Source organism: Scylla paramamosain, unplaced genomic scaffold (assembly GCF_035594125.1).
Source record: "Scylla paramamosain isolate STU-SP2022 unplaced genomic scaffold, ASM3559412v1 Contig27, whole genome shotgun sequence".
Taxonomy (NCBI): domain Eukaryota; kingdom Metazoa; phylum Arthropoda; class Malacostraca; order Decapoda; family Portunidae; genus Scylla; species Scylla paramamosain.
The window spans coordinates 187,501-202,500 of record NW_026973692.1 but is presented as its reverse complement, the minus strand read 5'-3'; the positions used below and the strand labels follow the sequence as shown (position 1 = coordinate 202,500).

The following is a 15,000-nucleotide window of genomic DNA, read 5'->3' as shown; positions in this document are numbered from 1 at the left end:
ATCTTTTCTTTTCTCTCTTTTATTCCCTCTCTATTTATCACTCGTTCCATATATACATTACCTTTATTACTCTCCTCCTCCTCCTCCTCCTCCTCCTCCTACCGAATTTTATCCAGAAAACTCTCATTTGAATATATACGAAGAGAGAGAGAGAGAGAGAGAGAGAGAGAGAGAGAGAGAGAGAGAGAGAGAGAGAGAGAGAGAGAGAGGAGGGGAAGGGGCGCAGTAACACCATCATCAGAGGAAAGGGAGACGATGTTTTTTCTCTCTCTCTCTCTCTCTCTCTCTCTCTCTCTCTCTCTCTCTCTCTCTCTCTCTCTCTCTCTCTCTCTCTCTCTCTCTCTCTTCGTATATATTCAAATGAGAGTTTTCCGTTTGGTGGAAACACTAGCTGTGCATGTACCCTGAGTGAAAGTTTTGTGAACATGATTGTATCCAAGTCGCTCCAAGGAAGTGAATGACTCCACGTATTAATAATCTTTTCATTATTAGTTCACAAGCTGTTCGTGATTGCGACCAAACAAATCATTCTTAAGATGGGAGAAGTGTTAATGAATACATCTCAGGTTAAAACAAAACAAAAAAAGTGTGGAAACGAGAATATAGAGGATTTACCATATATATATATATATATATATATATATATATATATATATATATATATATATATATATATATATATATATATATATATATATATATATATATATGGTAAATCCTCTATATTCTCGTTTCCACACTTTTTTTTTTTACCTGAGATGTATTAAGATGTATTCATTAAGACTTCTCCCATCTTAAGAAGCATTTGTTTGGTCGCAATCACGAACAGTTTGTGAACTAATGATGAAAAGATCATTAATCTTGCCACGTGGTTAAGCACCATGAATGTATTAGGTGAGTTCGGATCAGCTGTCAGGGTTTGCCAAACTAATCAGTATACGAGTAGTTATTGCCAAGGAATTGACATTTCTGTGGTACTGCTGTATTCCCTTGTATTATTTTGACGTAGCTGTGTGCATATGTGTGTATGTTTACATTCTGTTGTGCGTATAATCTGATGATTCGAAACCGATGCGTATCCATTCCAAGACATATTCCAAGCCTTTCATCTCCTTACCGGTAGCCAAGAAATTCCTCTCTTTTCAGAACGTCATTGTACGACAGAGTAGCCAGCTAAACAGCCGAGCCCTCAGCGGGCGCCTCCCGCCGGACAAGGGACCCTACATCCAACACTACCTCATTGAGATCCACAACGAAGGCTCCTCCTACTCACTCCAAGCTTCTGAAAACCGCTTCGACACCCTTCCTTCGCTCATCACCTATTATTCTCAGTGCTGGTGAGGACAGAGAGGAGGCTGGACGTTATGTCTAACCACTGTGCTGCGTATTTTTTGTTCACCAACTCTCCATATCCCAGGATGAAGTTGTGTGGGTGTGTGTGTGTCTGTGTGGGTAGGTGTGTGTGTGTGTGTGTGTGTGTGTGTGTGTGTAAAACGTACCCAGGAAGGCCACTCGCGTAATATATACGAGTATGAGGATTGATTTGCCTTGTTGTCAAGTCATGGCTTTCTTGCAATGCATCCCGAGCTCCTGCAGGTAATAGCGGGACGCGCTCAGTCCAGGGATGATGTAGGAGTGGGTGGCGCCTTCATACCTTTTTGTTGTCTTTTCAGCGAAGAGTTGCTGGCTCAGCTCAAGCTTCCTCGCACCATCCAGGAGGCCAAGACCCGCCATGAACTCGGCTCTCTCTCGCTGCTCGGACAAGGTGAGCATCAAACACTTACGTGGTCGTGAAATGTAATTGAAGTGTAATGAGCGAGAGGAGGATTCTCCACTTCAATGGTGGAATGACCTCTGCCTTTCTACGAATGTGTGGGTAGTTTGATGGCCCGGGAAGTTAATAATCCTTGACTGCAATGCCTCATTCATGACATCTGCTTACCCCAGTGAATGTCCACGATGTCACCACTACGATGGCCAGTTATAAGACTGCCATAGCGACTGAGTTGGTGCAAAAAGTATCCCCTACCTGGCGGACAGTACCTCCTTGCCCACGAGATCATCCCTTTCATTCTGTGTAACTTAATATAATCAAGCGTTGTTGAAGCGTGATCAGACGCATGTTAACGGGAGGTCATTGAACTGAAGAGGGGAAGAGGTTTGATGGGAGGAGACATTGGTAATACTGCATACTAGTTTCCAGAAGTGTTGGACGTGCTTGAATCATACTTTGTTGTGCAGTATTTTTGAGACATAGACGTTGATTTGGCGCGCTCAAAAAACACGCGAAAATTTGACTTTCCGGGGAGAATGGTGGCTTCGGCCGCCCAAAACCTGCAGATGGCGCTCTCTCTCTCTCTCTCTCTCTCTCTCTCTCTCTCTCTCTCTCTCTCTCTCTCTCTCTCTCTCTCTCTCTCTCTCTCTATCTTCCCCCTCCCTCTCTCCCTATTCTCTCTCTTCCCCCCTCCCTCCCTCCCCATTCCCTCTCCCTATTTTCTCTTCCCCTTCCCTCCCTCCCCATTCCCTCTCTCTCCCCATTCCTTCCCTCCTCTCCCCCTTCCCTTCATCCTTACATTTCCTCCCTCCCTCCATCTCCCTCATCCCTTTCTATTTCATTTTGTTTTTTATTTATTTATTTATTTTTATTTATTCATTTAATTTATTTTTATTTAAGAGGGGTACCTGCCAAGGCCAACAAAATTGGAAAGAAAAAATGTTCCCTGAGGCGCCGGTCCCCAAACTGAGTCAGAAACGATTGTCAAAAATTAGAGGATGAGTGTCTTGAAGCTTCCCTCTTGAGAGAATAGTCTTGATAAGCGTCCACAGTGTTAGACGAAGACTTTGACTTGTGTTGATGAGGGGAGTAACAGTCTTCGGAGCTTTGTTCTTTATTAACAATATGTACAGAAAGAAGGGCAAGGAAAAGATGTCTCAGAGTGGTTAGTAATTAAGGAAAGATGTGCCAAACAGTTGTACAAGGGCTTAGCATTGACGTGTTTGGGCAAAGCACCTTATCTATTTCTGTCTTTAAGGTATACGTGGAAACAATGAAGGAAGTGATGATATTGCGTGGCTTGCCTCCGTTGTTGTCATGGTTGGACACTAAACAAGAGTAGAAGAAGAAGATGATAATGTGAAGAAAAGAATACGTTCAAGAAGAATTACTTGAAGAAAAAAAAAGGAGGAAAATGAATATAAAAAAAGTTGAAGAAAATGATAAGCGTTATGTGATGGTCATTGTCTCTTATTTCCGAACACTCTACTAAAGTGACTCTAAATGAAGTTGATTGTCTAATTATTATTAATTATATTATAGAAGAAAAGGAAAACTGAACACACACACACACACACACACACACACACACACACACACACACACACACACACACACACACACTGAAATATTATTTTTCAAAATATTTCGCAAGAACACTATCAAGACTTCCGTCATTATGTAACGCATCCATATATATATATATATATATATATATATATATATATATATATATATATATATATATATATATATATATATATATATATATATATATATATATATATATATATATATAAACACATTTAACATCAGGTCACAAGCACACAGCGAACATCAATATGGACCCAAGTCTCAAACTCACACATCAAATTACAATATAGAAATATATCTGTGTATAAATACATCAGATTACAATATAATAAATATATCTCTATACAAGCACAGCCTGTGTTACCTTACAGAACTTTTCAGTCCCATGGATGTACCTGTGTACTGCTTTGTACATAACCATTGCTGCAACCTCTGCTCTTAACCTAATGACATTCATCCAAGTGTCCTTAATTCACTAAGGCCTTAATCCACACTATTTTCTTAATTCATTGTCCTTAATCCAGACTATTTCCTTAATATAGTGTCCTTAATCCAGACTATTTCCTTAATATAGTGTCCTTAATCCAGACTATTTCCTTAATATAGTGTCCTTAATCCAGACTATTTCCTTAATATAGTGTCCTTAATCCAGACTATTTCCTTAATATAGTGTCCTTAATCCAGACTATTTCCTTAATATAGTGTCCTTAATCCAGACTATTTCCTTAATATAGTGTCCTTAATCCAGACTATTTCCTTAATATAGTGTCCTTAATCCAGACTATTTCCTTAATATAGTGTCCTTAATCCAGACTATTTCCTTAATATAGTGTCCTTAATCCAGACTATTTCCTTAATATAGTGTCCTTAATCCAGACTATTTCCTTAATATAGTGTCCTTAATCCAGACTATTTCCTTAATATAGTGTCCTTAATCCAGACTATTTCCTTAATATAGTGTCCTTAATCCAGACTATTTCCTTAATATAGTGTCCTTAATCCAAATGATGTCCTTAATCTACTCTCCTTAATTGTAGATTCCTTAATTATAATATCCTTAACGACAACATTTTTCTTAATCAGTGTATAATCCTCAATCCAGTCTATTTTCTTAATTTACTCTCCTAAATCTGTACTATTTTCTTGATCTGCCATCCTTAAGACGGTAGACAAAGTAGATCATCTACTTAATCTACTGTCGTTAATCCAGACTATTTTTTTATTTACTATCCTTAATGTAGACAATTTTCTTCATCTACTATTCTTAATGTAGACTACTTTCTTGAAGTAATATCCTTCATCCAGTCTATCTTCTTAATGTAATATTCTTAATCCAGACCTCTTTCTTAATTTACTATCCTTAATACAAACTATTTACTTGATCTACTATCCTTAATCCAGATTGTTTTCTTAGTCTATCAACCTTGATATTAATTTCCTTAATCCAGACCATTTTCTTAATCTGTTATCCTTAATTCAGACTATTTTCTTGATTTATTATCTCTAATCCAGTTTATTTTCTTAATCTACTTTTCTTAATTCAGACTCTTTCCTTGATCTACCATCCTTAATCCTGATTTTTTTTGTTAATGCATTAGTCTCAATTTAGACTATTTTTGACTCAGACTTTTTTAATCTACTATCCTCAATCCAGACTATTTTCTTAGTCTACTATTCTTAATCCAGGCCGTTTTATTAATTTGATATTTTTATTTTATTTTCCTTATTTTGTTATCCTTAATCTTCATTTCTTAGTGTAATATTTTCCTATGCAGGCTATTTTCTTAACTAATATCCTTAATCCAGACTATTTTCTTAATCTACTATCCTTTATCTTAATAACCTTGATTTACTGTCCATAATCTTCATTTTCTTAGTCTAATATCTTTAATGAAGAACACAGTTTTATATCCTTAAGCCAGACTATTTTTTCTACTCTATTGACTGCTCCTATTTTCGTTTTGGGATCTTCTTTGAGCGGGATTTTTATTCATCTATTTCTTGCCTCTGCTGACCTCCCTGATGGATAACAAATCGAAACAAAACAAAAAAATCAATCAATCAATAAAATCAAGGCGGAGGCTGAGAGGACGCGGCACCTCTGGGCGTACGCAGACGGAGGACGTGAGTGAGGATGTCGAAGCGGTATCGTTTTCCGTTGAGCGTCAAGGTCATGGACAAATCATCATAATCTATCGCTGCTTGTAATTTACACAGGAGCGTTCGTCCAAACACGAAATCAAACCAGTGGCGCATGTATATCGTGTCCATCTTTCGCAGAGTGTCTGTGCCGCTGCCAAAGTGCAGCAGGACTCGTTTCGGCAGCACAGTCGATTTGCCTGTCCTGCACAGCATCTTGTCCTGACCAGTCTTAGTGATAGAGAATGTTGACGCGTTACCAGTGTTCACCATCACCGTCAGCGGCTCCTCGATGCCTAACGCTCGTGCGGCAAACATGAACGTTTTGCGTTGTGTGTCCGAAGGTTGTCTCCGCCGCAGACGTTTTGGGTGACGCAGGAACAGGGTGCTGCTGTCGTCGGGATGGAACTCCTGCCGCACCTCGGCCTCCTGCAGGCGGCTCATGGACATAACTATTAGGTCCAAGTAGTGCTTCCTCACATCCCCGCGTACAATGACCGTCATGCGCGTGTTGACCGCCACGTAGCGACGCAGCATCACCACCACCTCGTCCAGCTCGATCACGTCCAACTCCAGCATGCCAGCCCAGGTAAACAAGTATTTCTTTACCGTCTCTTGCTTGCCCGTGACGATTCCCAGCCTCCGGGCCAGTGTTAGCCTCATGAGGCTGCATGAGGAGCCGCTGTCAAGCTGGACAAGGCACGGGTGGCCGCGCACGGTCGCGGACACCAGGTTTTCTTTCCCAATATTAAGACGGCACCACCTGCTCACGTTCCTCTCCTTGCTGACTCTCTTGGCATCCACCATCAGCCTCACCACGTCGTCTTTGTACCACCCTCTCATCTTCCATCTCTTGATGCCGTGCTTAACGCATTGACAGCACTCCATCTTCCCCCCTTCTTTCGTTCTCTCCTGCCCTCCCCCTGCTCTTCTTTGCCTGCTTCTCGTCGTCCTCCGCGTCCTGCCTCTTCCTCTTCTTGTCCTGCTTCGCGTCGTCGTCCTTAACCTGCCTCTTCCTCTTCCTGTCCTGCTTCTCGTCGTCCTCCGTGTCTAGCCTCTTCCTCTTCTTGTCCTGCTTCGCGTCGTCGTCCTTAACCTGCCTCTTCCTCTTCCTGTCCTGCTTCTCGTCGTCCTCCGTGTCTAGCCTCTTCCTCTTCTTGTCCTGCTTCTCGTCATCGTCCGTAACCTGCCTCTGCCTCTTCTTGTTCTGCTTCTCGTCGTCGTCATTAACCTGCCTCTTCCTTTTCTTGTCCTGGTTTTCCGTTTCCTCCGTGTCCTGTTTCTTTCTCTTGTTCTGTTTCTCGTCGTCGTCCTTGTTCTGCCTCTTTCTCTTCTTGGTGCGGTCCATAATCGGATGAAAACACTCCACGCTCATCGTTTTCTTGCCTTTGATGTCATTCCCGTCCCTCTGATTTTTGTGTTCTCGCCGGCTCGCGCGATGTTTCATCTCTGCACAGCCTTCAGTGACCGTCTTCTCGTGGCTGGTGCAGTCTTCGAGGCTCTCCAGCCGCCTCTTCTTGTTCTTGGTTAGTTTCTCCTTAGCCTTCCCCTTCTCACCGAGGGTCTCTTGGGCGTCCATTGCTTGTCGTTTCCTCTTGTTGTTCTTGAATCTCGTATTATGGAGTGTTGTGCCTAAATCTTCAGTAGAAAATCCAGGCATTGCACAGTCTTACTGGGAACCTGTTCGTCAGAGGGTATGGTATACCTTTGCGCCCCCTTCTTGGAGCGCTCAGCAGCTTGGAGCTAAAGACTTCGGCACCCACCAGGCGCACCAGTCAGAGGCCTCGATTCAAGAATGTGATAAGGTCTTTAGCCAATCAGATACAGGAATGAAACAAAATATAAAATTATGACTATTTTTCATTAGCGGCAGTGATGCACTTTTCAATTAATTATGCTGAATCACTGCAATGAAGACTCCTTTCAAAACCATAGAAGTAATACATTTATATGATTTAGTATATTTAATTCTCTAAATATTAATTCTATCAGTCACTTATCTGTGTTATTTGGCTCACAATTCATACATCAGCAGCTGTGCACTAATATCGCACTAACATTTGGCGCCACCACGGTCTGTCAGCCATTTAGAGCCGTGGAAAACCTCGCCAACAATGCCCATTCACACAACGTAACTGACGTGTAGTTTTGGCTCAGCTAAAATGACTTCCACTGCCACATTCTCGTGTCACTGTGCCGAGGAGAGCAAGTTCAGTCCCGCGCTTACAATGCCAAGGGTAGAACTCGAGCCGTGACCCTTACGTGCATCAGTGAGGAAGCAGGAAGAGCAGGAGGGGGATCATTATGAGCTGAGGACACAGTATGCTTGGCTTGTGTGCGTTTTAAGCCATTATTATCTAAGTTATAAGATTTTCTTAACGAATGAGTTGGTGCAAGTAGTGTCCCCTACCTGGCGGGCACTACCTCTCGCCCAAGAGAACATTCCTTTCATTGTCTGTGTAACTTAACGTTGTTGTGGAAAAGGAGGAGGAGGTAAAATTAGAGGGAGTATATATTATCTTGGCAGTTTAGGTAAGAGAGAAAGCAAGAGGAGGAGGAGGAGATTAGCAATAAGTGATATAAATTGATATTAATTGTATGGGTTATGAAAGGAGGAGGAGGTGGAGGAGGAAGAAGACGAGGAGGAGAGAGAGAGAGAGAGAGAGAGAGAGAGAGAGAGAGAGAGAGAGAGAGAGAGAGAGAGAGAGAGAGAGAGAAAAAACATCGTCTCCCTTTCCTCTGATGATGGTGTTACTGCGTCCCTTCCCCTCCTCTCTCTCTCTCTCTCTCTCTCTCTCTCTCTCTCTCTCTCTCTCTCTCTCTCTCTCTCTCTCTCTCTCTTCGTATATATTCAAATGAGAGTTTTCTGGATAAAATTCGGTAGGAGGAGGAGGAGGAAGAGGAGGAGAGTAATAAAGGTAATGTATATATGGAACGAGTGATAAATAGAGAGGGAATAAAAGAGAGAAAAGAAAAGATGAATAAGAAGAGGAAAAGAAGACGATGAACAGTAGTAGTAGTAGTAGTAGTAGGTTGTTGTTGTTTTTGCTGTTGTTGTTGTTGTTGTCTTTGGCTTTCACTCTCTCCTCTCCCCTCAATCTTTCATATCCGCAGCTTTTTAAACTCCCCCCTCTCTCTCTCTCTCTCTCTCTCTCTCTCTCTCTCTCTCTCTCTCTCTCTCTCTCTCTCTCTCTCTCGCTTACAAATTAGCGTTTTCTCCATTTTCTATAACTGTCCATGTATGTTCCGTAATAGTTCTCCTTGAAATAATTGAAGGGGTAACTAAATAAAAATGTAGAATTGCAATATAAACAGAAATAGCCCTTTTATCACTTACTAATTGACTTTTCCTCCGTTTTCGTTATCAATACACGTCTTAATATCTTTCTTAATAGTATACGTTTAAGGAATTCAAGGAGAAACTAAACAAAAGAAAGAAAAATTAAATAAAAGTGAGGATTTCGTTACTCGTTTTCTATTTGATTATTTTACGTTTTCCTTGAGGAGCAGGAGGAGAAGGAGGAGGAGGAGGAGGAGAGTAATAAAGATAGTGTATATAGAGAGAAAAAAACGAAAGAAAAAGTGTGGAGAAAAAGGAGAGAGAGAGAGAGAGAGAGAGAGAGAGAGAGAGAGAGAGAGAGAGAGAGAGAGAGAGAGAGAGAGAGAGAGAGAGAGAACTGTTTAGGAAGACGAAGAAAAGAGAGGAAGATAAAAAGAAGAGGAGGAGGAGGAGGAGGAGGAGGTTTATTGACAGTCATTTACCATAAGAGGAGAGAGAGAGAGAGAGAGAGAGAGAGAGAGAGAGAGAGAGAGAGAGAGAGAGTTTGGCATCAATTGGCACTCAAGTGACAGACAGACAGACAGACAGACAGACACACGCTATATCTCAAGCGTGTATTTGTGTAGGATTGGGTGCCGAAGAGGAGGAGGAGGAGGAGGAGGAGGAGGAGAGGTGGTGACAAGGTAAGTGGAGGAAGACGAGAGAGAGAGAGAGAGAGAGAGAGAGAGAGAGAGAGAGAGAGAGAGAGAGAGAGAGAGAGAGAGAGAGAGAGAAACAAATGATTATCTCTTTCCGCTCCCCCTCTCTCTCTCTCTCTCTCTCTCTCTCTCTCTCTCTCTCTCTGTCTGTCTGTTTTTTTTTTTTTATTTTGTGTGTGTGTGTGTGTGTGTGTGTGTGTGTGTGTGTGTGTGTGTGTGTGTGTGTGTGAGCCGCTACATCAGCAGCAGAGAGTGGCAGCATGGCGTGCAAAGAGTAACAACAACAAGCACCACAAGATGGCCAACACACACAAAACACGCACACAACACACACAAAGCCACTCTGTCAAAACAAACAAATGATTCAAAACATTTATCGCTGAAAAAAAAAAAAGATCCCTGAAATGTGCAGCAGGAATAGCAAAATGGCGGAGGACCAAACCAGTGTGGCAAACCAAGATGGCGTCTACCTTTCAGCAAACGTACAAAAATTCAGTATTCACCATTACAACCAAATAAAAGAGCCAAGAAGCGAGCCAAACAAGTAAACACCCCTACAGACATGGAGCCTCTCAACAAACATCCAACAAAACACCCCACAAAACCCTCAAATAAGCCAAAGGATTACCAACATGGCGGACAAGTGGCGTCAGTACTCGCCCCTGCTTCTCATCCTCGACTTGGAATCTATACCACTGACAAACCGTCCACTATTTTAAATCAAAGACTTCTTGAGTGTCCACTCTCAATATGTGAGGCTCCCTGGAGGTGAGCCTGGCCAGAACACCCTTACCTGGGGGAGAGAGAGAGAGAGAGAGAGAGAGAGAGAGAGAGAGAGAGAGAGAGAGAGAGAGAGAGAAAATATTTCCGTAGATTTATTATTATTATTATCAGTATTATTATTATTATTTAGTAGTAGTAGATGTAGTAGTAGTAGTAGTAGTAGTAGTAGAGACAGAGAGAGAGAGAGAGAGAGAGAGAGAGAGAGAGAGAGAGAGAGAGAGAGAGAGAGAGAGAGAGAGAGAGAGAGAGAGAGAGAGAGAGAGAGAAAATGATACATAATGAAATGTAACCGTAGATTATTATTATTATTATTATTATTATTATTATTATTATTATTATTATTATTATTATTATTATTATTATTATCATTATTATTATTATGATTATTAATATTATTATAAGTAATAATATTATTGTTATAACGTATTATTGTCATGCCGTAGCGGGGGTTAGTGGGGGGCAGGCGACGCCTGAGGGGCTGCCGCCCCCTCTGGTGAGCTACGTTGCACGCGATCGGCCAGTGGCGTGGCGTGTTTAGCCCCGACACACCTGTACTTTCAGGTGTTGGTTGGGCACGTGTGCACTGTACACTTGTAGGCCGGTAATTCCCCCAGCTATGCCGGGGGGGACACCCTCCCTGTGCCTGGCCTCCCTGGCCCCCCACCGCAGCACAGTAGGGTACCCCAGGGTCGCCTGTCGGCCAGCCGTGCCTTCTGCTGCAGCACACCACCCTCCACCATGCTGCTCCTGCGGTGGCCGGGACGTGAGCGAACCGCCCGCCGCCGTCAGCTGCACTGCCTTCCCTGGGTAGAGGCGCCGGCAGGGGCGTGCGGGCGGGGCGCTGTGGCTCTGGATCACCGGCTAGGCTGGTTGGGGTGGTCACCGCTGCTGGTCTCTGGCGAGGCGTGTTGGTGCAGGATGGTGTTCAACACCCGTACAGTTTAACGGGGCCCCAGGCGCCCCTCGGGCCGGTGCGCTGCTGTGCGCAAGGCCCGCTGCTGTGGCGCCCAGGACGCCTCCACTTGCACATCTCAAACTAGTTCACTGTGCACCATCTAGCCCTGTAGTACACTCCCCCCCACCTTTGTTGTTGTTGTTATTGTTGTTGTTGTTCCCCGCTCCAGGCCCATTGTGCTGGCTCACCTCTAATTTTCCTGTACACACACACACACACACACACACACACACACACACACACACACAGATAGATAGATAGATAGATAATTTATTGACCACAACAAGTGATTACAATTACAAAAGGACTCAGAGGATATGGTCCATAAAAATACTTTCTTTAAAAATCTATAAATGACTTAAAACGCAACAAAGTATTAAACACACAAAACGCCCATTTATACAAACAAAAGCATAAAACGCCTATAGCAGATCAAATTATCTTATACACATGAATTCCATAACATAATTCCATAACTCATGACAAAATTATGACACTCATGACACACCATAAAGCACATGGTACACCTAAAACATACTACACAACACATAAAACATTTAGAATATGAAAAAAAACCGGACGAAATACATCACATATGAAACGTATAAAATACATAGAACAGAATAAGTAGAACACATACCGAAAACGTAAAACACATAAAATATATTAAACAAAATAGAAACATACATGAACCATGCATTTTTCTTTCATTACTTTAATCAACTCGTTCACAAATATGATAAATAGGAAACATGAGGTAGAGGAACCATACAACATAAAACACAAAAACCAATAAAACACATCAAATACACACAAAGTACATTAGATAAATCAAACTAAAAACAACCATAAATGAACTATAATACATAAAGCTACTAAGACAAATAAAACACTTCAAACACACTTAAAAGTACATCACACATGAGGTAAAATACAACAATATAATATACTCATACTCGTAGTTACTTAAATATTTCTAAAATTTCATGGATTACTGCACATGCCTCATGATTGGAGATGTTATCATTAAATAGATCTTCTAATCTGGTGATATCATACATCTGACGAATATTTTCTGTGAGTGGACAAGCTTCAACTACATGTCTTTCAGTCTGCACTTGACCGCAGGAACACAAACGCTCCTCAACAGGGAGGCGGCCACGGCCCCTCCTGTTCCAGCGACCGGTCTCCACTGCCAAGCTGTGTCCACATATACGGAAGCGTGTGAAGGATATGCGCTGGAATTCATTGATTACATGTTTCGTCTTATAGATATCATGTAGTGTAAAATGCGGGTTGATTTCTTTATATACAAGGCACCGTGATGAGTTTGAGGCAGTTATAGCACTGTGTACCTTTTCAATTAACGAAGTCATGCTGGGAACTTCATTTTCCAATAATTCTTTAATGAATTTGCCTGTGCGAGTGTTTGCTTGTGTTGTACTTGTAATTGCGAATGACAGTGGATCATCAGGCATAGTGGATCTTTCAGACCACATTTCATGGGAAAACTTATGTTGTTTATATCTGATAAAATCTGGAAGCGATGGGTAGCCAGCCTCGGCATAGCATACTTGATTTGATGTCGTCCTTCTCACTCCTAATAGTTGCTTTAGTGACCAGTTGTATAATTTAATAACGGGCTTAATATCGGCACACACCCAGGATTCGCATCCATACATGAGCGACGACATCAATGCGGCATCAAATACCCGCCGCTTGACAATGAAAGGCACATCGTTGTTCTTTGTAAGAAAAGACACATATTTTAGGACATGACACAACTTATTTTTAGCATGGACACTAACAGACGAGGACACCGAGCCGTCACTAGTAAAGGGTGACCCCAGGTAAACATAACTAGTACAGTGTTCCATCACTAGTCCCTCCACACGGATCGGCTCCGCGTCCCCGTCCTCACCGTTAATTACAAAAAACTTAGTCTTGCTGTTATTTACAACCATGCCATATTCCTGACAGAACTGTTGGAGAATCTCAACGTTTTTAATCATAGTGTGTCTAGCCGTTGACAGTATCATAGTATCATCCATGAGTACCAATATATGTAACCATTCTAAAAATCTCTCAGGGTTGCATTTTTCTTTCATTACTTTAATCAACTCGTTCACAAATATGATAAATAGGAAACATGAGGTAGAGGAACCCTGCCTGACACCCAGTGTTGCCGTGACAACTGCTGAACCCACAATACTTTCGGTTACCCGGTACATGGATACTAGCGCCGCTAACATTACCATACCGCAACCCAACCTCTTTAATACAGAGAACAACTTTTGTCGTGGTACCATGTCATACGCTTTTGAGAAATCAACAAAGCCTACAAACAATTTAATTTTCTTCCTCTTTGCTGTATCAGTTAAAAGTCTCAGAGTGACAATGTGTTCTAGACAACCTCGGTGTTTCTGTGCTCCCGCCTGTTCCCGAAACGGTTTAAACCAACAAATTAATCTATCACACAACACCATATCATATAATTTCGCAATACAATTAAGTACACTAATGCCTCGATAGTTGTGAGGATTCATTCTATCTCCTTTCTTGAAAATTGTAAAAACTTTAGCTCTTACCCATGACTGGGGGTAATGCTGAGAGAGGAAAACATTATTAAATAAAGTGGCCAAAGTGACCATCCACTGGGCTGGCAGGAGCGAGAACACGCCCGGTGGAAGACCGTCTGGTCCGCACGCCTTATCTACTTTCATTTTTCTGACTTGTTGCTTTATCTGAGCGGGTGATATAAGCTCATCCAGAACTGGAATAGTGACCTCCGTGTTCACATCTACCACGTCTGTGTCAGCCACGCCAGGGGGTTCAGCACTGATTCAAAATGAGCCTTGAATTCCTCGTCACTAGGGCTGGAGTATTCACCCGGACTGTCTATGCTAAAGTTACCTTTTCAGTTTATGGCCTTCCATACCCTCACATCATCCGTGTCATCTAGCAACCTCTCCCACCTCCCCAGGTTTACATCTTCCTGCTCTCTTCTCTGCTCAGCCGTACGCATACTATTTTGAACACATGAATATAGAGTTTCTGTAAGTTTCCTCTCAAATTCATTTATTCCTGCATTTGCATTAACTAACTCCATTTGTGCAAGGTTATTCACAAACACATCTTTATCAATTGTGCTGTATCTAAGAGACTTCCTCACCAGCCCAGTCCTAGCAGCGTTACCATGTAGAAAGGCACTATCACCCAGCGATCTAGCTCTGACCAAGATGCCATCCAAATTCGCTCCCGTACTGGTGACTGTAACTGTAATGGGGGCGTGATCGGAGGGGAGATCGTCTCGCTGTATCACACAGAAGTCACTCATATGGCTAATCAGCGTTGGCGAGGCAACACATGTGTCTACTTCAGAGATCCACGCGTCACCTCTCCGGTACGTTTTATCGCCAGGGAAATGCTTGTTTTGACACTTGAGATTATTAACTACTAGCAACGAATTGTCAATACATATAGATGACATAAACTCTGCATTATCATTAGGACTGTTAACATCATCATGAATCTCTGGATACGAAAAGTCGTGTAAATTTGGTAATCCCATTAGCAATAATAATTCTCTCACACTCTTACCAAATCTAGCATTCACATCACCAATCACAACATACCCGTTCGGCATGTGTCGAGTATTCAACTTTTCTTGGATTGATGAAAATGATTCACATGAAAAATACCTTGAGTCACAAGGAGGGACATAACAGAACCCAAACAATACTCCCGGTACATTACGGAACTGAAGCCACACTTGGTC

The 15,000-nt window shown here is 42.1% G+C and overlaps 1 protein-coding gene across 10 annotated transcripts in view; it reads left to right on the top strand.

The window, feature by feature from the left end:
* Positions 1-15,000, top strand: part of LOC135097640 (uncharacterized) — a 49,280-nt gene that overhangs the window by 16,798 nt on the left and 17,482 nt on the right. For 5 of the 10 annotated variants that reach the window (XR_010265926.1, XR_010265928.1, XR_010265924.1 and 2 more), the window contains 2 exons: positions 1,147-1,337; positions 1,674-1,765. Coding sequence is in view for 1 of the 10 variants with exons in the window: in XM_063999593.1 (XP_063855663.1) it covers positions 1,365-1,452; positions 1,674-1,765 (180 nt within the window). In the remaining 9 variants the exon portion in view is untranslated. Of the gene's footprint in view, positions 1-1,146; positions 1,453-1,673; positions 1,766-3,032; positions 3,399-15,000 lie in introns of those variants that run through there. The other 5 variants (XR_010265927.1, XR_010265931.1, XR_010265929.1 and 2 more) reach the window with 5 other exon arrangements.